The 23761-nt window shown below is 39.5% G+C and overlaps 2 protein-coding genes across 3 annotated transcripts; both read right to left on the bottom strand.

The window, feature by feature from the left end:
* Nucleotides 1–532: 532 nt before the first annotated feature.
* Nucleotides 533–9934, bottom strand: gpr61 (G protein-coupled receptor 61). The gene is made up of 2 exons (XM_088408854.1): nucleotides 9703–9934; nucleotides 533–6705 (listed from the first exon to the last, which is right to left on the bottom strand). The coding sequence occupies exon 2, from the start codon at nucleotides 6497–6499 to the stop codon at nucleotides 5114–5116; it is 1386 nt and encodes a 461-aa protein (XP_088264980.1). The 5' UTR covers nucleotides 6500–6705; nucleotides 9703–9934; the 3' UTR covers nucleotides 533–5113.
* Nucleotides 9935–15192: 5258 nt separating this feature from the next.
* Nucleotides 15193–23679, bottom strand: LOC148428277 (solute carrier family 35 member E2A). 2 transcript variants are annotated; one of them, XM_088409206.1, is made up of 9 exons: nucleotides 23417–23679; nucleotides 21978–22377; nucleotides 21556–21691; nucleotides 19523–19650; nucleotides 18413–18533; nucleotides 18293–18346; nucleotides 18130–18202; nucleotides 17409–17554; nucleotides 15193–16411 (listed from the first exon to the last, which is right to left on the bottom strand). In XM_088409206.1, exons 2-9 carry the CDS (start codon nucleotides 22234–22236, stop codon nucleotides 16189–16191), a joined length of 1140 nt encoding a protein of 379 aa, XP_088265332.1. In that variant the 5' UTR covers nucleotides 22237–22377; nucleotides 23417–23679; the 3' UTR covers nucleotides 15193–16188. The 2 variants fall into 2 exon arrangements, with proteins under 2 accessions (XP_088265332.1, XP_088265333.1); XM_088409207.1 differs by lacking the exon at nucleotides 23417–23679 and adding an exon at nucleotides 23253–23374.
* Between the last annotated feature and the right edge of the window lie 82 nt (nucleotides 23680–23761).

The following is a 23761-nucleotide window of genomic DNA, read 5'->3' as shown; positions in this document are numbered from 1 at the left end:
CTTGTTTCGAGTCATTTAAAATATACAGCCGCACTGGCCGGTCGAGTTTGTGTTGTGTGACATTACCCTCTAGCGGCTTTTAGAAAAACTGCAAAAGAGAGCCTGAAATTATGAAAACTGTTTTCCCCCCTTACCAAGCCGCGGTTCGGTTATCGCGGCTTCATTCGCAGATTTTCATTTACGACCAAAACCTTTTGGATTGTTGGTTCACGTCGCGGTTAAAAAATAAATCTTCCTGCTAAGCCAGGCCAGTAAAAAAAATATCAATTTCTTCTTCTTTTTTTTTTTTTTTTTTACATATATAATGAATGTCTAACCTACATGTATTTTAATGTAATTTAATTTATTGCACGTTGAGCTCGCTTTTTTTATTTGTTGGTGTGAAAGAATGTGTAAGAGTGTAAAGCGCAAATTAATTGAAACCCCTCAGCCTTTTGAACATGTCAAGCAGCCACAAAATTTTAATGAGAAGAGAACAGAAGCATTCTTTTTTTGTTTTAATAAGGGTCTCACACACGCTGAATAGAAAGAGTAAAAACAGGAAAATTGGATTTAATGGAGAGTCGACTGTTTCAAATAGAGTTGCTTTAATGAAATAAAATAAAATACAGTATAAGGCAAAACGATGTAATAAACACGTACAGCAGTATTGTCTAGTGTCCAAGCGTTGTGAAGCACTTGTGATGATTTTTCGCTCTTGTAGATGACATTCTTGATACAGGGCAAATGTAATTTTTGTCAATTGCACGAGCCTTTACCTATGAATACCAAAAGCACCATCTAGTGGAGAAAAAAATATCACAAGTGGTTCATGAGGCTTCGTTTTCCCATCACTAGTCTTAAGCACTAATCATAAAAAACATTGCGAATGGCAGTGATTTTTATCTTGGTATCTTGATGGTAGGTCACAGGTGTCAAAACCTTAGGCCCGGGGGCCAGATTTGGCCCGCTGCATCTTTTTTGCGGCCCGCAAGGTAAATAATGTGCGTCAACTTTACATTTCTTACTAATGGGCTTCACTTTGCAGATATGAAATTTTGCAAGCATTTTTTTTTAGTACTTCAAACTAAACACAAAAATGAGTTTGACACTGATACTCTACATAAGGGGTGTCCAAACTTTTCCCTCTGAGGACCACATATAGAAAAATAGAAAGGCATGAAAGCCATTTCATTTTTATGTATTTATTTTTTATTGGTTTAAAAAAAAAAAAAAGGAATGACACTTATCTACAAAACGTACCATATTTTTTGGACTATAAGCCACAACTTTTTTTCTCATGATTTGAGCCCTGCTAGTCCAGTGCGGCTTATCTGCGTTTTTTTTTTTTTAAACTATCCACCAGGGGGCAATCCACTAGTAAAGCAAATGTGTGCATTTGCTCAAAGTGTCAATTTATGGAAGAATTATGAAATTGAATTGAAAAGATACAAATCAATGACTGAGTTTTAAAAAATATAGTAATAATAATAATAATAATGTAAAAAATATGTATACATTGATTATGATCTAGTACAAATGTTTGTAACATCTAAATGTCATGATGATAATTGTATATTATATATGTATGATTGTAGATATGAAATATGTGCAATATATTGTTTATAAAGGTTATTTTATTGATGAAAATATCTGAATATATTGGTGCTAAACAGACAATGAAAAGAAAGTTTAAAACATTAATGAAAAAAAAAACAACTTCTGTTTAGGCTACCATATTTTTGCGGAAATAAATGCTGGTGTGGCTTATTCGTGACAATTTTTTTTTCAAGTTTTGCTGCTGCGTCTTATATACCGGTGCGGCTTATAGTCTGTAAAATATGGTAGTTATTTACAGAAAAAACCCTGCTTTTCAAGGCTTTTTGATGAAGTAATATTATTTTTAAATAGCATTGTGAGCTATGTCAAAACGTAATTTTAGTACATCCAGCAAAACCGTGGACGACGGACCGCAACTGGCCCCCGGGCCATAGTTTGGACACCTCCGTTCTACATGATCCCCACATCACGAACTCCACATCAAATCAAACAGATTGCGTACAGCGTCGGTCGAGGACTTGCGCAAAACCTTAGCGGATTCCACCTGAGACGCGAGCCGTCTATTTGCCAAGCCAAACGAGGCCAAAGGAGAAAGTCCCCCGCCAAATGTCTACGCATTGTCACAACTTCACGTTTGTGTAGCCACAACACACAGTGGCTTGTGTCAATCGCAAACACGGGAGCGCTCGCTCTGCTCTTGTGTACCTGTCAACATGCGGCTCACTGTATCACACGGTGAGAAAAGACTGTTAGTAAAGTCCCGCTGTAACCAAATAGGGCCACAGTCCAATATACTGCTTTTATGCGCTGTAACCCAATCGCAAAAAAAAAAAAAATACTTGTCGCCGGGAAAAGATCCTGCAGGCCACCGATCTCATGAGTAGTCTTTTGAAGAATACTGCACATTGGTATTGATAAGAGGTCAGTAACTTTTAGATAACGAGAGCGGTTCCGCCGCTACAGATTACCTCGTTCACTCACAAAAACATACATTTACATATTTTTGTGATTCCTGTACTTTTTGATTACTTTTTTCCATTTTTTTCCTTCTATTGTTTGGCTATAAAAAGGGTCTAAAAAAATAGCTGGTACTGAATGAATTAAGTGCAAAAAGTAATAAATTCAGTTTGGTTGGTAAGTGCTGAAGTACTTAAGTACTAAGTAATAGATTTATTTAAGTACTTAAATAACTAAAGTAATCTACTACGGATGTTCAATCAATGTATTGGTTTGTAGTTTATTTTTTCATTTTTTAAGGTGTTTGATGGTCTAAAAATGGTTGGTACTGAATGAATTAAGAGCCCAAACTAACATATTACATTAGCGAGGTAACTGCAACTGCATCATTTGAGCACTTTAGGTAATTAAGTACAAAAGTAATCGATCGCAAATGTTCAATCAATGTACTTGTTCAATCAACGTACTTTTTTTTTTAAGGTGTTTGACTAAAAGATGGTCTAAAAATAGTTGGTGCTAAAGTGCTAACAAATTACATAAGGTGAAGTAATCAGTTACTTTAAGAATGTAACTACATTTTTTGAGCACTTTAGGGATTTAAGTACGAAGGTAATCAGTTAATTTAGGTACTAAAAACTAAAGTAATCAATTACAGATGTTCAATCAATGTACTTTTCATGTTCTTTCAGTTTTTCCTGTTTGGCTACAAGATGGTCTAAAAACGGATGGAAGTCAATTGATCAAATACTAAAGTAATTGAATCGATTACTTTGAGTACTACAGTCCTCAAGTAATTGATTACTTATGGTACGAAATTAATTTACTACTTTAGGTTCTAAAGAAATAAAGATTACATATGTATTTTCTTTTTTTTACCGTTAGGTTCAAAGACAGTTGGTAGTTAATTATTGATATACTAAAGTGTTCAAATCAATTATTTTAAGTAGGAAAGTCCTACAGTAATCGATGTGTGATGGTACTAGAGTAGTTGTTTACTTTAGGTAGTCAAGAATAAAAACAATCGAGATATTTATACCCCAAAATACTTATTTATATATCCGGTATTTTTTTTTCCCAATGACTTTAGGCACTAAAGTGCTAAGTAATTGTTTAGGCAGTTAAGTACTAAAGTCATCGATGACTTCCAGGTATTTAAAGTATCAAAAGTCATCAATTTGTCTTAGAATTACCTGAAGTAATTGATTACTTCACTGATTACTTAAATACTCGATTCATTTATTAACAGCCATATTTATATACCTTCCTTTTGCCAAACATTTGAAAAATCCTGAAAATTTTGAATGACCTGGTATTGAATGTATGAACTTAAAAACGTAAAAGAACGCCTTTGGGATTGAGTGAGTTAACGTGAAGGGCTACCAATTTGATACACGCTTTTGAAACAGCAACTTTGATCAAATTACAAAGCTATTTTCAATTATTTTTCAGTGTTGAGATTTTGACAATATTCCTAGAAAATTTGATGATATAGCTCATTTTAGAACAGGCTACTCGGGTGGTAGTTGGGGGCTCCCTGGTGCCCGCGGGCCCCACGTTGGTGACCCCTAGTACAAAACTGCACAAACAGACACCCCTATTTTTGACTTGGAACTATAGCAGCCATTGAGGAGAATGAGGCTGCAAGATCACAAGTTTCACAATGTGACATGATTTTGGCGAGGGCATGATAATCACAAGGCCGATATAAAAGATAAACATGGTAACAACAAATTAAGGGAGCCGAATAAAAATACATACTGACATTACTGACAAAACAGCAAACCGCAGTGTCTCTTGTTAACGTGTAATGCCGCAGGACGGCGACTGGAGGCGGACGCGAAGGAGAAAATTCACATGATGTACTCCATTTAGCCATGATTTTTTTTTTTTTTTTTTTCAGGGAACATCTCCCCATTTTCCCAGAAAGATGTTACGCAACTAAATGTCCTATAGAAAATTGTATGGAGGGATTTTGTTCAAGTACAAACTGTAGTTGTCATTTAAAGGGGAAGTTAATGGAGAATCGTTTACTATAAAATGTTTTATGCAACCCCACACATTTTAATTGATATTGTGCTTGTGGGATATGAATTAAGGGGCAAAATCCACCCTGTTTGTATGCATCTCAGTGAGCGGCCATTTTGACTGAAAATGACATCACAATTGCTCGGGTACGACCAATCGCAGCTCAGCTTGCGAATGTCACCTGACCGAGCTCTAAGCAACTGCGATGTCATTTTCAGAGGATAACAAGAGGCAAAATGGCCGCCTCGTGTTGCTCGAGTCATATTTTGCTGATGAAATAATAATGCCAATCATGGGTCAAAAAAAGATCAACCCAATCACGGAGTCAATTTGATCCAACTCGCTGGGGTTTTTCCACAAAAAAACCCGACCCAAAAAAATATATTTTTTGCACAAGACAACCTCCCAAGTTAGGTTGCTTTGAATAAAACAAAGCAGAAAGTTGAGTCCAACTGATTCATTTACTGGCTTGGTCCTTTTTTGACGCGTGATTGAGTTCTTTTCCACCTAACCGTTTTTAGAGCGTGAGACTAGCGGGGACACATAGAACATAGTACAGTAAAGAAAACTTTATGTGATATGGGTAAGGCAGCTATATCTCTGGTACCGTTTTGGAATTTGCCAATGCATAGCATTGATTGTTCAGTTTTGGCCGTCGTTTGAACTCCGAGGTTTCCTCAAGAATCTGCCCTGGGATGTGCAAGTCAGCTGGCAGAGCAGATGATTCCTGTAGGCCTTGATGTTCCGTCTCCTCCGGATTCAGTCGAGCGTGAGAGTTACACGGCTCCAGATTGCACGCCGTGCCCTGAAGGAACTGCAAGAAGTTCTCCTCGATAGAGGCCTCACGGCTGGGCAGCTGTTCCCCCTGACCGGATCCGGCCCGTTTGAAAAGGCATGCCAGGTGGCGGCCGAGCTCCTCCCGAATCTGACGATTGAGGCAGCCGTAGAAGAAGGGGTTGGATGTGAAGCAGAAATAGCCGATCCACGTGACCACGTCCTCCAGCTGGGCCAGCGAGGACGAGGAGGTAGGAACCACAGCCGAGTAGAGATGGAAGGAGAAGTATGGCAGCCAGCAGCAGAGGAACTGGCCCCCCACCACCACCAGAACCGCGGCGGCCTTGCCACCACCGAAGGTCCTTTGGGGAGTGTTGCGGGAGCCGGTCCCTCCGAAGCTGGCGGCCGTGGTGGAGTGGCTGCCGGTGGTCTCGGAGCGTTGCCGCGACGTTTCCACCCAAGTAGGCAGCGGGCCCTGGTGCATGGCCGCCACCCGGGCCACCCTGAACATGTTGCAGTAGACCACCAGGATAATCAACATGGGACACAGGAAATAGATGAATGTGAAGAAGACCATGAAGACCAGACGCGTGGTCCTGCCTCCCTCCCAGTGGAGGGAGCAGTGCGGGCGACCAAGGCCGAGCAGACTCGAGTCCTCGGACCGGTTCCCTTGGAGCAGCCGCCCAAGGAAAGGTAGCGATGACATGACAACAGCTTTAATCCAGACTCCCACCAGCACCATCACCACCACCCTCACAGTCATCTTCACCTCGTGGCGCATGGGGTACACGATGTAGTAATAGCGCTCCACGTTGATGGCGCAGATGGTGAGGATGGCCGCGCTCACCAGGCAAACGCTCAGGCAGAGGTAGCTTCGACACAGCGCCTCGTCCTCCAGCACCCGATCGGGGACCATCCCCAGAGGCATCAGCACCAGCGCCGCCAGCAGGTCCACGAAGCACAGGTGGAACACGAAAGCGAACTTGCGCAGATGCGGCGTTTTGCTAATGACCGCCATCACCGCCAGGTTGCCCACCACGGCCAGGATGTCCATGATGAGCATGGCGCACAGAGCTAAAGACCGGTTGAAGCCGACTCCGGCCCGGCTCACGTTAGAAGCATTGGCTTGAGGTGAGAGGCCAAAGGAGGCGGGTCCCGGGAGGGAAGCGTTCCGGTAGGAACTCTGTGTGACAAGGTTCTCCATGAGAGGATGGGATGAGGAGGAGAGAGTCCGTTGAGTATCACGGGCCCATCACCCATCCTCCCCCGCCGTAGGGTGACACGGAGAAACTCAGGAAGTTGATCTCTTCATGGCGGCTGATGCTCCAAAGTTCTCCGCTGAGCCTGCGGCTCACGAGGTTCGCAGCAGGCCCGACTCCCTGAAAGACGGAGCTGCTAAACTGCAAAAACCTGAAAGAAAACACGTACGGTATCGTCATTTACGAGAACCGGTGTAGTAAGTGTGCTAGGATTGATAATTGTCACCTAATCATTCAGCAACTCACAGTAACAATAATAACAACAATACCGTTGATAAAAATGGGACCAAAAGAACAAGGGGTACGAGCGGCTTGGTTGAGAAGCTTTGTCATCCGCTGTAGCCGGATGAGTTGGCTCGGGCATCTGATCAGGATTTCTCTCTGTTGAGATGATTCGGGATTGGGTTATGAGATCGACCACCTCCCCTGCGGCGTTTATTGTTGGGATGGACCACCTTGCCGGACTGTGGGGAGGCTCCTGCCCATTGGCTTTATCTGCTGTCAGGACATCTTTGCGCTGGATGTTTCCTGCCTAATATGGCACAATGTGTTTATCTGGATCTGTATTCGTTCAACCTGTTGAGCCTGGAAGGGGGCTCCTCCCACCTGAAGGTTTCTGATTTTCCCCAAATTGGGGTTTTTGAGTTTTTCCTTCCCTTTCTGGAAGCTTTGATCAGGGATGCTGTTGTGTACTTATGATGAAAAAAGAAAGTCTGTGTACGGCTTTGTTTCTGCAAAAGAAGTCTCCATTTGACTTCTTTTCACCTGTGAAGCCCTTTGAGACTTTGGTGATTCAGGATGGATGGATGGTTAGATGGATGGAAGGATGATGGATGGATGGAAAAGCGGATGGAGGATTGCCATGAGTTCCATGACCAAACAGTTTCTGAGTATCTAGTCCCTCAAAACCGAAAACAAGTGAGTGTTGTCAGGGCATCCAGTGTAAAAACTGTGCCAACTAAATCATGTGAACATCTGACTGTGGCAACGCCTGATGCGACAAGATGGAGGTCACAACAACAAACATCCAATAAAAAAGATGACCAAATTAGGTTCATTCATTGGATGATTTTTTCTTTTTTATGTACAATTAATTGTTATACATGCAGTGAAGGCTCGGGTAATGAACACCACTCAGCTCCTGAGCACTCATGTGACCAATAGGTGAGCTATGATTGGTCGTTCCCCATACCTTGAGCATGAGATGTCATTTTCAGTTGACAGCAAGTAGAAAAGTTTGTGTTGCCCGGCTTTACTATTCACACAAGCGCATACTTATTGAGTCAACGTCTTTGTGTCGTATTTCCATCATTTTACCAGCACGATGCGCTGAAGGTCGGGCCGATGAGGAGATGCCAGAAAAAAACAAAACAAGGACCTTAAAGGGACAATGTGTAAGATTTAGACCGTTTTTAATTTAAAAAGAAATAAATTAAATGATGATAAAAAAAACTCGCCAATAAATATGTTCTTAATGACCAACAGTATGTTTTAAATATAATCGTAGTTCTAGTTATCATTAAATTATATGACGGGGGGGGGGGGGTGGCACTCCTCCAGAGGCGGCCATGTTTGTTATAGCGGCGGACAATGGTAAATGCAGCACATAAAAAAAAGATTAATTTTTCCCTTCAAGGTGTCATAAAGAAATAAAAAGACGAGCTAATTGATTTAACGTCTTTATTAGTAGATAGTCATTTGCAGATGATTTAATCAGCGTTGTAAAATGAGCGCAAAGTGAAAGATCAACTTGAGAGACCTGTCCAGTGCGCAGTGTTTATGGTCTCGTACGCGCCGTAAAAGTTGTGGAACGAGCACCAAGGCTCTGGTACATTTCCATACGCTGCACGCCTGCATGCGCACGTTTTTCCATCCGGCGCACTAGCGAGGCGCCTCGTCTTTTCCTGCCCACATGTACTGCACGCGGCTAGCGTCGCAATAATAATAGGTCAAAGGGTTACAGTCACCTTCAGCCTAATTGAAGAAGGCATAAACAACATCTCGACGTGCGCGCAAAACGCCGAGCGGCTCTCTGGAGAGCGGCCCTCGTTTGCATCAATATTGATTCTTTTCAGCTTCTTCTTTTAACTCATTCAATCCCAAATTCCATTTATAATATATATATATATATATATATATATATATATATATATATATATATATATATATTAGGGTCAAATCCTGGTATTTTCTGTTACTGTGTATAGGATGCAGCAACAGTTTGGTGACAATGAAAACACAATAGCAAAACAGAATAAATTGCATCTTTCTTAAGTGATATATTTGTTGCGGGTTAAGTGCGGTTCAGGTTTCCCACATTGTGAGCGGGGAGTGAATGCCTCGCCGGTTGATTTTGGCATCTTTTTGCCGTAAACAGCCGAAGTTGCGCCGCATCCGTGTTCCACCAAGTTTATGATTGTGTTTATGACTTTAGTACGAGGGAATCAAATACGTTTGGTAAAAAGTACTATGAACATGTTGCTTTAAGTAAATATGTACTGAAACAAACGATCGATTTAGGTAAGAGAGTATTCGATTACTTAGGTAATTAAGTACTTGTCACTTACTTTAGTACGTAAATACCTAAATATTTACTTGTGCTAAGATAACCAATTACAGTTGGTAATACAGATAACATTTTACTTTAGGTAATTAAATACGAAAGCGATTGATGAATTTAGGTACGGTTTTCACTTTTAATGCATTTCAGTGATTACTAAGTGAAAAATCTTCCAACTATTCAGACTGATGGGACTCAGGAATGAACAAAGGCACGTGCTTCATAAATCTGAAATTCAATGGAAACATTTTTACATCACTCGAGAGTAAGGTGCACTTGCGATGCCCCAAATTCTTATCTGCGTACAGCAACGAAGCACAACTTCAGAAATAATCCAAAATAATCTTTCCTAGCTTCAAAAGCGTCTTGATGGCGCCAAGTGAAAAATGGTACCAACCCAACGACACGCACATGACACTGAGGTAAAAACGACCCTGTTGTTCTCCTCCACTTTGACCAAGTTTGGAGCGACAACACACACATTTGCCTGTGCATAACATGAAACGAGAAGCCTTCTGTCACATTTTAGCACTGACGTTTTTTTCACCTCCCGAAATCACAGAGAAGATACATGAGTGTGTAACGTACCTCAGTTGGAAAAGAACTGCTCACTCCTGTGCGGGTTCACAGTCTGCTGGAGGAACGGTGACCTGTTTCGATTACTCTCTCACACACACACACACGTCCAGGACAGCCACACACACACACAAGCAGTCAAACAAGCCATGTAGATGCTGGATGAAGAAGAGGAGTGTGATACTGCTGTCTCCTCCTCACCTGGAGCCTTTCATCTTGTCATCGCCTCTTACTCGAACCCTCCCCCTCTCGCAGGCTGACCGCCCACCAAGTGCGCCCCCACCCCCCTCCCCCCTCCATCCCACCCACACCCACAGTTTGAAACACACACGTAGTGGCTTCAGAAAGCGCCCAGGGCAACTGCAGCAGCATGCAGAGCTGAGGAGCGGAGTGGGTGGGCGAGGAGAACACAGCTTCACGCTTTTCCACTGGGTCCTAGTGCTGAACTCTGCATCAGTTACCGTAATTCCACAAAGATGCACTTTTTTATGGTCAAAAATGGGAACAATACAGTGGACCCCTGGGTTGCAGCATCCCTGAATACCACGTTTTATCGTCCCCTCTTTACGACATTTTTCACACTTTACGGCATCAACAACTGTTATGACCTGTGGGGTTGGCTGTGTTTATGTTGTTTTGCCTCCCTCTTCAGCGTTTTTAGGTAATTGCTCTTATTTTCTGTTCGCGTCAAACTGCCCGCGCTGCAACGTGTCGCTAAGATGCTGGTCTGCTATTGGTCAGCGTCACGCTGTCATTAAATACAGACTTGATGTCGTGTGCTTACAATAACGTATTTATTGTGCATTTTATGCTTAATTCAAACTTGAATTAAGCAAGAAGGTGATTATGATGGAAACTAAGCTGCAGATAATCAAGAAATATGAAGAAGGCTACCCGCAACAAATATATAAGTTATACATAAAAAACAAGAAAATATGAAGAATTTATAAAGATAAGATTTACTCTGTTGTGTTGGTGCATCCTATACAAGGTAACATAATAAAATACCGTAATTTCACCCCAAAATAAGAAGGGGGGGGTAGTAATCAGGTGCAACCTATATTTAGGGAATTACGGTACTACCGATTTCCAAATTGACAATGGGAAATAATGAAATAATAATAAAAGACAAACCTCAATTGAAAAAAAAGGATAAATTTTTTGTATTTAACCCTTGTGCGGTATTTTGTCCAATCCTTTGATCTTTACATGATAAGGGAGCTAAGATAACCTAATAACCATAATAATAGCTCCTTTTTCTTAGCAGTGATATCAAAACAATGTTTGGTGATATTACTGCAAACAAACTTTTAGTGACGCCACTAAACGATGTTTAGTAATATCACTCCGGCAATCGAGTATTCAAAATAAAGTGTCGGCCCTGCTCTCAACAAGAATTATAAATAAATACAATAAATAAAGCGTCCTTTTTTGGGAGAATAGATATCTGCTAAAAACAATAAGGCATTAACTTCATTATTATGCTTCTCATATGATTCAGATCATTTTCAAGCTCCTGCAGAGTTGCTGATGAGCTAATCATTTGAATTCAGGTGTGATGGGGAGAGAAACCTGGAAAACATGCAGGAAGCGGCCCGTACGGACTGGAGTTTGATAACAGTGCCGACGAACCATTTACAACTGTGATAATAACGATGATGATAAGCATATTAGTAAAAATAAGTGTTAATGTCGATGATGATGGTAATTATAACGTATCAATAACTCATTTCAGTCCAAATACATATTTTTAGGTTAGAGTAAGAGAAAGTCAGTCATGTATTTTTCACTTTTTTTTTTTTTTTTACTAAAGCAATGTCGAAGAATGTGCGGTACTTAGTAATCAATTATTTTGGGGAATTAAGTTCTAAAATAATCAATTACTTTGGATATTTAAGTACTATAGTAACTATTAAGAAATCAATGACTTTTGTACTTAAGCAGTTAGTAATTAGTTAATGAGAATCAGCCATTATAAGACACCCTTTTCGACTAAGATGAACATTTTTCTAATTAAAAAAATATTAATAAAAAAATATTAATATATAGAATATATTGAATGTCTGGATTCTTGAAAAAAGGAGAAATTTCCATTTCAGATTGAATGAGATAAAAATGGTTAAAATTATAATTATTATTGTTTAATTAAAAAACCAAGTTGCTTCAGGTCTTTGAGCTAATCCTAAAAAAAGCTCCACAAATTAGAAAATTACTCTTCAAATATCAAGTCAGTGATTCACAAAACTGATCTGAGTTAAAAAAAAAAGCTTTAATATGCCAAAAGATGACTATAAATAATTATAATAATTTAAATATATATATATATATATATATATATATATATATATATATATATATATATATATATATATATATATATATATATATTAAATTTAAATTATTAAATTTAATTATTTAATTTAAATTATATTTAATTAGATGGATTGATCCATATATATATATATATATATATATATATATATATATATATATATATATATATATATATATACACATATATATATACACATATATATATATATATATATATATATATATATACACATATATATATACACATATATATATATATATATATATATATATATATATATATACACATATACATATACATATACATATACATATACATATATATATATATATATATATATATGTAAAAAAAAAATTAAAAGTCACTGACCCACGATTGGTTCCAAAATACTGGCGCCCAGCCCAGACTTGTGTCAATGATATAATAATAGTCTAACGAATGTGCGCGCGCGTGTGCGTCCTGTGACTGCACTCGTGTCTGGGGCCTTGTTGCATTACACAAATAGCAGATACTTGCACAAGACGGAGGCGCCAATCGCAGGGAAGGAAAATACAATGGTCTCCATGGCAACCCTGATTTCAGCCTTCCCGCTTACACCCAGCGCCCCTTCCGACAACAACCGTCAGCCACCCATCCCCATCCTAAAGCGTCACCCCGGGGAAATGGCAAAAACGCCGTCGGTGGACACGCACAAAAATATTCACAAAAAAAAAAGAACACGAACGGTTGGCACACTTTGACCTTGGTCACATTTCAAATATATTTTTTGTGCTTTCCCTTTAAACCATGCTTAGAATTTTTTGTTTGTTTTGCACTTTCCCAAAATTAAATTAAGATTTTATCAACCATTTTGATCTTTTTTTTTGTAAATGTAATACATTTCCAAAACAACAGCACCATCTAGAGGACTGGAAAAAAAACACAAGTGGCTCATGAGGCATCATTTTCGCATCGCTATCGTTGTGAGCTAAGGCCCATCTCATATTTAAAAAAAAAATCACACACAATACTGCCAATTGAAAATGTAACAAAAGGAAAAGTACAGCTTGAAAAACGCACGTACAAAAGTCAGAAGACAAGCGGGCAACGGCGATATCATTTTCAGAAAAAAGGAAAGAAAAAGAAAACAAGTGGATTTACAATATAATTGCACATTTTTGGCACGGCATCTCAAGCAAAACTACCACAGCAGACTTAAAAAAATATTTGAAGCGTTTGTCAATTCCGAGATTTCACTAAAATGTTCATAGCTTTGTAGAGTTTTTTTTTAAGGATAATTGCGACTAATTACGTAACATTAAAATGATGAATCACATGGCAGCACTAATATATGAATTTCTAGGGTTACAATACGATGATCGGTTTGGAGGTGGCCAGCAGCATCACATGGAGACGTTTCAAGCCAACTATGATTTCTGTCATGATTTGAAGAATGTGGCGAGATGACGCAGAGCATTGTGTTGTGGATGTCATCGGACTCCTCCTGAAAGTAAGCTCTGGGGCTCCCCCTGCCGTTTGGACGCGGAACTTACTTTTAAAAAGCTGCTTTATACAAAGTGACGTGCGTGAAAATGGTTCTAATCGTATTTTTTTTTTCGCTCTTCACAGTCGAGAGGGTTCACTTAAACGTGATGCAATTTTTGTGATCAATTTCATGGTGCAGTATTTATACTTAATCTCCATTTATGAGCACGTGGTCTGATCATTTAAAAAGAACTGAAAACGTTACAACACTGCACACGCCGCTGATGAGAAACAGAAAAGGACGAGACAGAAATAATGTCTTTATGGAAAGTTAGTATTGTTTTAAAATAAAATAGTTCACTTGTAGCGATGGGCAAATGGAACCCGGAGAACCACATGTATTTTTTTTTGTTCCTCTAGATGGCGCTCTAGGTTTAAAGATGCGGGGGGGAAATTGAATGCATTTCCATTGCACTAGACAACCTTTATCATTCAAAGGCATTTTGATCAAGTTTCCACGTCTAAAACACTGGGAGTCGCAATTTTTTTTACTTTACTTATATAAAACGTATTCTTACGATAATAATGGTAATAAGGTAGGAGGGAGGGTGTAAGTGGACGAACTAATTGTGTGTTAGCAGCCAGAGGATTTGCTAACAGCAGCATTTGTTGTGCAATATTAATTCATTAATAGAAGCAAGCAGCGCGAACAAACGTCTAAATCCATCCGTGTTCACAAACGAGGACTAAGACGAGTTATTCTGTGTTAATAATTCATGTGCTCCAGTTCGTATTGTTTACTTACCTGTGTTATCTTATTTTGAAACATTCGCTTTTAATTTGGAAGGCCGCACTTGTATTTCCTGTTTACATTAGCGTTCTTGTTAATAAAGGTTGTAACCTTCTTTGTTTTAAGAACGAACAGACTGACCAAATGTTAGAGTCCAACCTTGCTCACATGCAGGGGAATGAAGATGACATTTATTTTGTGAAGTGTATTTTTGGGATGTTCATTTACTTTTTAAAATTTCTTTAGTCTCATTGAGGTAGTTTTGCCCTGACCACGACCAGGTGACACATTTGGCAGAAGTGGACTAAAGCATGTCATTTCAGGAAGATGGGAGGAGACACACTTTAGAGGGATTTTTAGAACAAGAACAAAGATCCATGTGGGCTCTCGCCATCTTGACTTCATGAGCTAGTCTGCTTTAACATCAGCAGTATGAAACTAGAGAATAAATCCTTTTTCAACCAAGAAGCCTGAGTCCAAGACGCAGCATTAAAGAAATTCACCACAAGCGCTTCTTCTTTTTTTTAAAATGTTCATTTATATCTTACTCTGAAAATGTGTGCTTTTAATTTGGCAGGTCGCGCTATATTTCAGTTTCTTGTTTTTGCCTTCCTGAAACTGTTTGGCTATCATACGTCACCTTTCGTGCCGCACCAGACACGTCCTATAGATGTCGCCCTATCACCTAATCAAGCAAACGTCATTGACTGCAATTAAAATGCGTCCCTTTTTACGTCTAAAAAAAAAAAAGTGGTTTATGAATCTCTATTTGCTCATCAATAATTACTTCAGTAAATTGAAAACGAGTAGTGACTTCTTCCAGGTTTTGTTGAGGGATTACTTTGGGTGGGAGTCGGTATAGGTACCAGTATGAGAAAAAAAAAAAAAAAAAAAAAGAATCCAGACACTCCAGAACTTTTTTACGTTTTTAACGGACATTTACGTGTCCAAATAGGGAATGGCTGTTTATTTTCTTTCATTCAAAACAATTGTAATAAATGTAGAATCGTTAAATAGTAAATCCCGGCAAGTTGAATGGCCAGGTGTCTTGCTTCTTTTGCCAAAATATTTTAATGCCTGAGGCTCCAGTAAAATGCAGTGTAAGACCACGTTGGCCATTGTCAAACACCCTCGCATGCACATATACATACTTTCACAAGTGATAGCCAAACGAAGCTTCGTGAAGCACTTGTGATATTTTTTAACTCCTCTAAATTCTCGTGGAAATTCATTACATTTCCATTGCACCAACATGTATTTTTAACCCAGGAACACCATCTAGTGGAGTAAAAAAAAAAAAAAAACCTCTAGTGCTTCATGAAGCTTCATTAGCCCATGGCTTACTTTTGCCTAATTTGGGAGGTTACGCAAATACATCGATCCATTCGGCATCTTTACGCTGTTTCACCTCTTCAAGGTGGTGCAATGAGTCTGATCCCATGTGAGGACAAGCATTCCCGGAATGCAATCATCTGTCCGTCATATTTTAAAGACGCGTCTTCAAATAACTATAATATAGTGGTCGCAATCAACACCGGCAGGAGAATCCTCCAAAGGACCTCTTATCGCATTTTTCTATTTACAGTTTTGCTCAGTCTATTTGGCCCCGTCAGAGGTAAAATTTTGCTATCGCTGCAGCAGAGCCCGGACTTGAGATTTAAGACAAAAACAAATGATTACTAGAAGGCAATGTCCTCCAAAAAAAACTGAAGGACACCCTGAGTTTCAAGTTTTGTCAAATGCTTTGCATGTTGCTAACTGCCAAGAAATGCTCCACAGGCGTAGTAAAGTTTTTTGTCCCTCCCCCCCGCTTTCCTTTTCCAACTGGATCCCAGATGAAAATGACACTTAGTATCCTTGGTTACCGGAATGCGTGCATGGCGACAAACCATTTTGATTTGCGGAGACTTCAGTGAGACTGCGGGACGTCCTGATCCTGCGAGAGGGGTTTGTAGTTCTGCTGTGCGGCCAAGGCCTGCAGGTGGTGCCGTTGAGCCTGCCGGGCTTTGTTGTACAAGAAAACGCCCAGGAAGACCAGGACGGTGCCGGTGGCGCTGAGAATGGTGATCTGATTGCTGAACACGATGACGCTGAGCCACACCGACAAGGCGTGCTTCACGGTGCTCGCCACGCTTTAAAAAAAAAAAGGAGTGTTGTCAATGATCGGAAAATGAAGCCTCTTGCCATTTTTTTTCAGGCCTCTAGATGGTGCTCTTGGTATAAAAATAAAAGCTTGTGCACTAGTAATGTACTAAATTTACGCTGCGTCTTTAAACCGAGAGCGCCATCTAGAGGACGGTTATTTATCATGATTACCGGAAGATTTTCAGAATTTAAGTCAGATACAGCAGCAAAAATTGAGTCCGAAAAATTCCATTGAGATAGCAAATAAAATATTTTTGTATGTTTATTTAAAACGTTTTTTCAATTGCCTGCTTAAAGCAACATCCTATTTTCAACAGACAGAATATGGCAGCATTTTTGGCACCAGCGTATTTTCAAAATAACACCGACAAAATACTAGAAACTGCCGGGCTCAAATCATAAGAAAAAAGTTGCGGCTTATTAGTCGGAAATTTTCAGTATTTATTTACAGTTGACCTTTGGTATTTGCGGCGAATTGAGACCAGGCTGGCGCGCATTACACAAATCTGCGGTATTTTCTGCGCCTAAAAGCCTTCAATTTTCTCAAAAATTAACAGTGCGCCCTATAATTTGGTGAACCTTATACAACACATAAACCACAAGTTTTTAATAGCCAGGTAAATTCTTCTGCATTTCAGTTATGTCTTTTTTACAGTAAAAATGTGAAAAAGGGCCTGTTTGAAATTTCGATACGCTACAAATGCTCCAATTTTGAAGCAGTTCATATGGGGAAAAGACGCAAAAATGGCAAGTTTTTGTAAAAGAAAGCTCCGTTTGATAAAATAAATCCAAAAACTGTTTTTAAAATCAACAAATCAATATATGTTAAGTATTTTACTTTTTAAGTTATATAACATGATTTCATCAGCCCGGCCCACCTGAGAAGAGATTTTCCTCCATGTGGTCCCCGAGCTAAAATAGTTTTGACACCCCCACATGACTGCAGAATACAAAGTATCTGAAAGGCATAGAAGAGCATCCTACCTGAAAGTAACCGGAGATATGCGTCCCATAAGAGCGTAGGCAGTGACACTCTGCAGGTGGAACAGGCCGCCATTGAAAAGCAGCAACAGGACGATGTCTCGACTGAAAGTGAAGGTTTGCCCGTTCTTCTCGCTGGCGGGAGTCTCCTGGAAACGAATGCCATTTTGAAGCCATGATGGAATGAAAAATTTCAATAATAAACAAGGGATGTCATTAAGGCCTTGGTTATTATATATATATATATATATATATATATATATATATATATTACTATTTAAAAAAAATGCATAGATAACTAGTAATTATTGTTGTGTGTGTGTGTGTATGTATATATATATATATATATATATATATATTTATTTATTTATATTTATATATTACTATTAAAAAAATGCATCTATAACGTAATTATTGTGTGTGTAATATATATATATATATATATATATATATATATATATATATATATATATATATATATATATATATATATATACACACACACACACGCACACACACAATAATGATTAGTTATCTATGCATTTTTTAAAATAAGTTAATTATTTTGTGATTGACATTTGAAGTCGTATAACGACTTGTAATCATAGACACAATAAAACCATTACAAGACAAACGCCTTTATGTTTGTAAAAATGACTGTGTCCAGAAATGCTAAGATAGCTGTACATCATCTCAGTTTAATGCAATTCAAAAATGGACCTACCAAGAGGAAAATCCAAGCAGGGATGAGCATGATGATTGCCGCCGCACTGGTATAAAATTGCAATTCTGGAGGGCTGGAAAAAAAATAAAAAATAAATAAAATAAATCCAATTTAAAATGGATCATTTGACTTGCATTGTCGCTAGTTGTACTGCGGCTTTTACCTGAATTTGTAGATGTCACCACTCAGTAATTTCTTGGAGAAGACGTTCTGTAAACTGAAATTGGAGAGAAAGGAATTAGCGACGCGGCGCACAAGTGGACAGGAAGAAGAGTTAGCGTACCAGTCCATAATGTTGGTGGAGAGCGCGGCGGAAAAGCCCAGCAAGTTGAAGCTGAGCTCCGTGGCCGTGCAGAGCGCCAGGCCCGCCATGACAGGGAACAGGGAGAGGTTCACCCACAAGCCTGCAAGATCAACGCAATACAAAGTTTTTTCGTCCCCTCTTTACAGCATTTTACCCGCTTTACGGCATCACGAACTGTCATAACTTGTGGGGTTGGCTGTGTTTATATACTTTTGCCTCCCTCTTCAGGCGTTTTTAGGTAATTGCTCTTATTTTCTAGTAGGGCCAAACTGCCTGCGCTGCAATGCGTCACTAAGATGCTGGTCTGCTATTGGTTGGCGTCACGTTGTCACTAAAATGGCGACATGTTAAAGACTTGATCTGGCGTGCTTACAACATGGTATTTATTGTGCATTATGGTGCTTAATTCCAACTTGAATTGATTTGTCATGGGTCCCAGGATTGCGAGTGATGTTAAAGGAAGAAGAAGATGATCAGTACGGAAACGAAGCTGGAGATAATCAAGAAATACGAAGAACGCCAGGTGAGGCTAGGCTAGGCCGTAAGTTAGCTCAAGTCAACGTCACTCAAAGGTAAATAAATCCTTAATATTTTTTATTGATGTTATTTAATTGTATACATGTATATTATATATAAGTAGCACTTACTATACATTTTGTTACTACTTTTTAATATGTATATACAATTTTGATCTTTTTACCTGGGGTTTTACACGCATTAGCTAATTACCAAAGGTTTGCTTTGCCCGCCATACGACGATTTCGCCTTACGATAACCAACCTGATGTAAGTATGAAAACAAATGCTTATTGTAGATGCGGCGATTTATTTATTTCAATGTGGACCAAACTAGATGTTTTTTTTTCTAACTTCAGTCGGACTGTAGATTGCACAATGTGTGTTTTATGTTTACGTCCGAGGCAAAGATTTCCTTGTGGCGTTCGACTGTACCGCAATCAAAAAGACTCCCCATTATGATTTTTACACTTTTACCCCTCCCAAAAACAACACAATTTCTTCGGTCTGTCTGAAGCGCAAAGAATTGCCTTTGCGTGTGAAAATTCCCCTTATAAGAAAGAAAAGAACGCACCAGTGTACTCCCCCAGAATCAACCTGGACATGATGACGGTAAAAATGGGTGCAGAGCTCTTCACTGTCTCAGCAAAAGACACCGCCACATTCTTGAGGCTCACCAAACCCAAAACAACTGTGGTAAACCTGGAAAACAGGTACAAAAATTCCAACAACCCAATGAGCGACTTGTTCATTTGTTCTATATTACTTCCACAAGTAAGATCTGATGTCATTGTTGCTTGTGTCAACTCAAACGAGTCGACTCGTCAACGGATCTTTTCTCAAGCGCGCGTCGTCGATGGAAAGTGCGACAAGATCTTGTAAAATCAGATTTCGCGACAGAACACCGCAAGCCAGGGGTGGCTCCAAAAAACAAAGATCAAGCCATAAAAGCTCAAATAAATGAAGCCTTTAACTAACTCAGTTCCAAAATATTATTTTGGGTGTGGCCCAGGCGGCCCGGTACCGGTTGGTTCACGGGCCGGTACCGGGCCGCGGACCGTTGTTTGGGGACCACTGCTGCTGCCCGCCAACTGTTGTCAGCTTTTAGCGCAGTGTCTACCATAGTAAATGAGAAGCTAGCTAGCAAGTGATGCTCCAATCTTATACTTTATATTGGGGCCGGCAACCTGTGGCTGCATGTGGCTCTTTAGCGCCACCTTTTTGGCTCCCCGGAACTTAAAAAAAATTAAAAAAAAAAAAATTAATATATATTATATATATATATATATATATATATACATTTATTTTTTAAATTGTTTTTAAATCTTAAATAAATTATATATATATATATATATATATATATATATATATATATATATATAATTAGAAATTAAAAAATTAAAATTAAATTAATTAAAATTAAAAATTAGTAGAATAATGTTTACATTCCAACATTTCTGTCAACAAAGGTTAGTATTGTAACCTGCGCCGCACGTGTCATATATATATATATATATATATATATATATATATATATATATATATATATATATATATATAACTTATTAAAATATATAAAAAAAAATTTTTTTTATTTTTTTAAATCTTAAATTTAAAAAAATAAATTTTATATATATATATATATATATATATATATATATATATATATATATATATATATATATATATATATATAATTAGAAATTAAAAAATTAAATTAAATTAATTAAAATTAAAAATTAGTAGAATAATGATTAAATTCCAACATTGCTGTCAACAAAGGTTAGTATTGTAACCTGCGCCGCACGTGTCTTTCGGTGGCTGCTGAGAAAAAAAAAAAAAATACTGGCAGTTGTTTGATAAGCCAGAGAAAAAGAGCAACATACAGAATAGAGGATTCAACATTTCTTGGCCCGAGTCATTTGCTCTCATTGCCAGTGCGGAAGTATGGCCCGCATGTTTGCTTCATAATGAGTAGTTGTCAGATAACGTCTTAAATGCCCGACGTTGAGCGGCATTAAACCGGTAAGAACACAATCCTGTCATAGGCTGTTTTTCCTCAAGGGATTGCGTTAACATTTGCACTCCATTTTGTTCAATTTTATGTCTGCTCACTTTGTGTTTCTTGAAGAAAACTGAAAAGTTTCAGGCACTTCAAATGTTTGTCTCGCTCCACCAGTACAGATGGAAAACGCTAATTGAATGAGGGTCCAGCGCAAATGGATAGAAGGCTCATTTTGAACTCCATTTTGTCCATCACTATCAATAACATTGAGGTGAAATAGAGCAAGAGGCCGAACAATGAAATGCGCCGGCTGCCGTTTGATGTCAGAAGCTACAATAAACGTCTGTATCCACACAGCTGCCATTCAGGCAAGACAACAAAGTCATAACTTCCTGCCAGAACCGGTTTATCAGCTGCGTTCAAATACACGAGCCAATTTCAAACCGCGTCCATTTGCGAGTGAATTAAAACAAGCTGGTGGTGATCTCGGCATTTCTGCGGCGTGCCACATGATCTTCAGAAAAAGGAAACGCCAGGAAATTTTTCGCGTGTACGTTCGGTAAGAGATGCGTCCCGTGGATGCGAGGCAATGGCGAATTTACCTCATCAGTCCGACGAAGAGCATGATCATGATGAAGTTGGGGGGGTACTCGCTCCTGGACTTGTGCTGGTAAAGGCAGCATGGCACGAACATCTTGAGGAAGCCAATGACGGTGGTGGAAAGCATCTGAACCGCGCCTGGCCATGAAAAGAAGAAAAAAAAAAAAAGTATTTTTTTTTTTTAATAAACTTGCCTATTTTTCTCATCAAGTGCATTGTAGAACTGTGGTGAGGAGTTTCATCTCGTCAAGGTTATATTCTCCTAGAGCGGTGGTCTCAACCTTTTTTCAATGCCGCACCCAATGTTGAAAAATAAGTATAAATACGTAAAAAAACAAAAATCGGAAATCCCCAAAGTGCACCAGTTTCATCGAAGAGATTGCACTCAAAGCGAGAGGCGGCGCCGGGCGTCTTCCGGCCTTACCCAGCATGCTCGGCTGTCCCTCCAGCAGCGACAGGATGTATTTGTTGAGGAAGAGCGTGCAGAAGCTGAAGAAGTACCAGAGGGCGAGGTAGGCGAGGGAGCGGCGATTCAAAACCCCGGCGCCGGCCTTGATGACGGCGGTCTCCGTGACGATGACCTTCAGCACCTGATCGCTGGGTAGGCTCTCGCTGCGGGCCCACACCACTCGCTCCTGGCGCGGGAGCAGAAAGCGCCACAGCGAATGCCTGCCGCCAAGCATGGCCCCTGGTCCCCTCGGCGGGGGAGGGAGACGAACGCTCTGAAAAAGTGGTCACGTGACTAAGGCATCTTCTGATCAGTCACGTGATGTTCTTTGCTTCCTCGGGCATTCCAGATATTTTGCTATTGTTGCCTGCAGCACCTGCGACACAAAAATAGAGAACGCCGTGAACGCCTGCCGCCGATGAAGTGCGATTTTTAACTAGCGTTGAACTGATAACCTCCCCGATTGGCCCGGTGTTACACAAGCGTCCGGATGTTTTTCCATAATGGAATGTTTTTACCCAGATTGTCGTCGCTTATTGTTTATTAAGGGTTTTGTTGCTTATTTTGCGCTCTCACACCAGCCCCGCCCGAGCAGATATACATGACTTGAAGAACCTCTATGACGACAGAAAAATTTCGTACCTAACTAGCTCCGCCCCTGTGCCGCCGGTGCAAAAGTAAATACACGCCAACCATAACCAAGTCTTTTAATTTAATTTTGATTCTGGAGTTGTGGAGGACAAATTTTGCACCCAGTCGGCTGAGTAAGCAGAATATTTCATTTGTTAGTTAAAAAGTTTTATAGTAGAAAATGGCCGTTCAAACTCAAATTCTTAGATTATTCTTCTGTTTTTCTCTTTGCTAGCCAGGAGATTGCTCCCTGGTGGCTTTAAAAAAAAAAAAAAAGGAATAACAGCAGATATGGCGCACTGGACTATAGGCCACAGGCTTCATGAGAAAAAAGTATTGGCTTCTAATCGACTTAAACTTAAAATAGTTTCCCAGAGTTTGAAGAACTAGTGTTTAATTCTCCTTTCTTCAGCGACGTTATGTAATTGACTATTTTTGTTTGTTGACAACCAAGACAATGAGACCAGGTGCGAATAAATAGTTACAACGGTCCTTGTCGAGGTTCTCTCAGTAGGCGATAAATCGAACAACGTAAACCGCACACATACGTCACAGCCGCACGTATAGTTGCAGAAAAAGCACGTTTTGGGACTTGAACTGCAAAGCTCGCCTTCTGTTTACCGTTCATCGACCCTCCTCGTTCATTGCAACACCATGGAGGTTGCAGTCGACCCATTGCAAACTGTGCAAGCCAGTTGAGGTCAGAGTGCAACGAGGACAATAAACCAAGTAAAAAAAAAAAAAAAATAATAAAAATGCACGTATCGAAATGGAGCAAACCTTACCAGGAACACAAATGGCTCCGTGACGGTCCAGCACCACAATTGATAAAACAGAAGCAGGAAGTTGTACTTTGACGTTAGCTAACGACCGCTCGCGGCAACGTGGAGCGCAAAGGTGCGCAGGCGAAAGACCAAACGAGCTGTCGAAACGGCATCCAAGGCATGAGGAAAATCTTGGGCGGAAACGCCAAATGCAGACTAATCAAATTTGAATTCGCACGAGAGAACCGGTTATCAGCGAGTTTGACTTTTGGACGTGGCGGCTACTAGCATCAAGATAACTATTTTTAAGGCAACAACAGTATGCTTTCAAAGTAAAATTTATTCGTCAAATACTTTATACAACCT

The sequence above is a fragment of the Hippichthys cyanospilos genome, chromosome 2, assembly GCF_059441005.1.
Source record: "Hippichthys cyanospilos isolate Australia breed blue-spotted pipefish chromosome 2, RoL_Hcya_1.0, whole genome shotgun sequence".
Taxonomy (NCBI): Eukaryota; Metazoa; Chordata; class Actinopteri; order Syngnathiformes; family Syngnathidae; genus Hippichthys; species Hippichthys cyanospilos.
This window is presented reverse-complemented; position numbering and strand designations above follow the sequence as displayed.

Excerpts from the sequence above, each read along its gene's own strand:
- gpr61 (XM_088408854.1), bottom strand. The coding sequence starts at position 6,499 with ATGGAGAACCTTGTCACACAGAGTTCCTACCGGAACGCTTCCCTCCCG.
- LOC148428277 (XM_088409206.1), bottom strand. The coding sequence starts at position 22,236 with ATGCTTGGCGGCAGGCATTCGCTGTGGCGCTTTCTGCTCCCGCGCCAG. Across the intron at positions 18,534-19,522 it reads GATTCTGGGGGAGTACACTG|GCTTGTGGGTGAACCTCTCC; the intron begins GTGCGTTCTTTT and ends TTGATCTTGCAG. Across the intron at positions 18,347-18,412 it reads TCCACCAACATTATGGACTG|TTTACAGAACGTCTTCTCCA; the intron begins GTACGCTAACTC and ends CTCCAATTTCAG.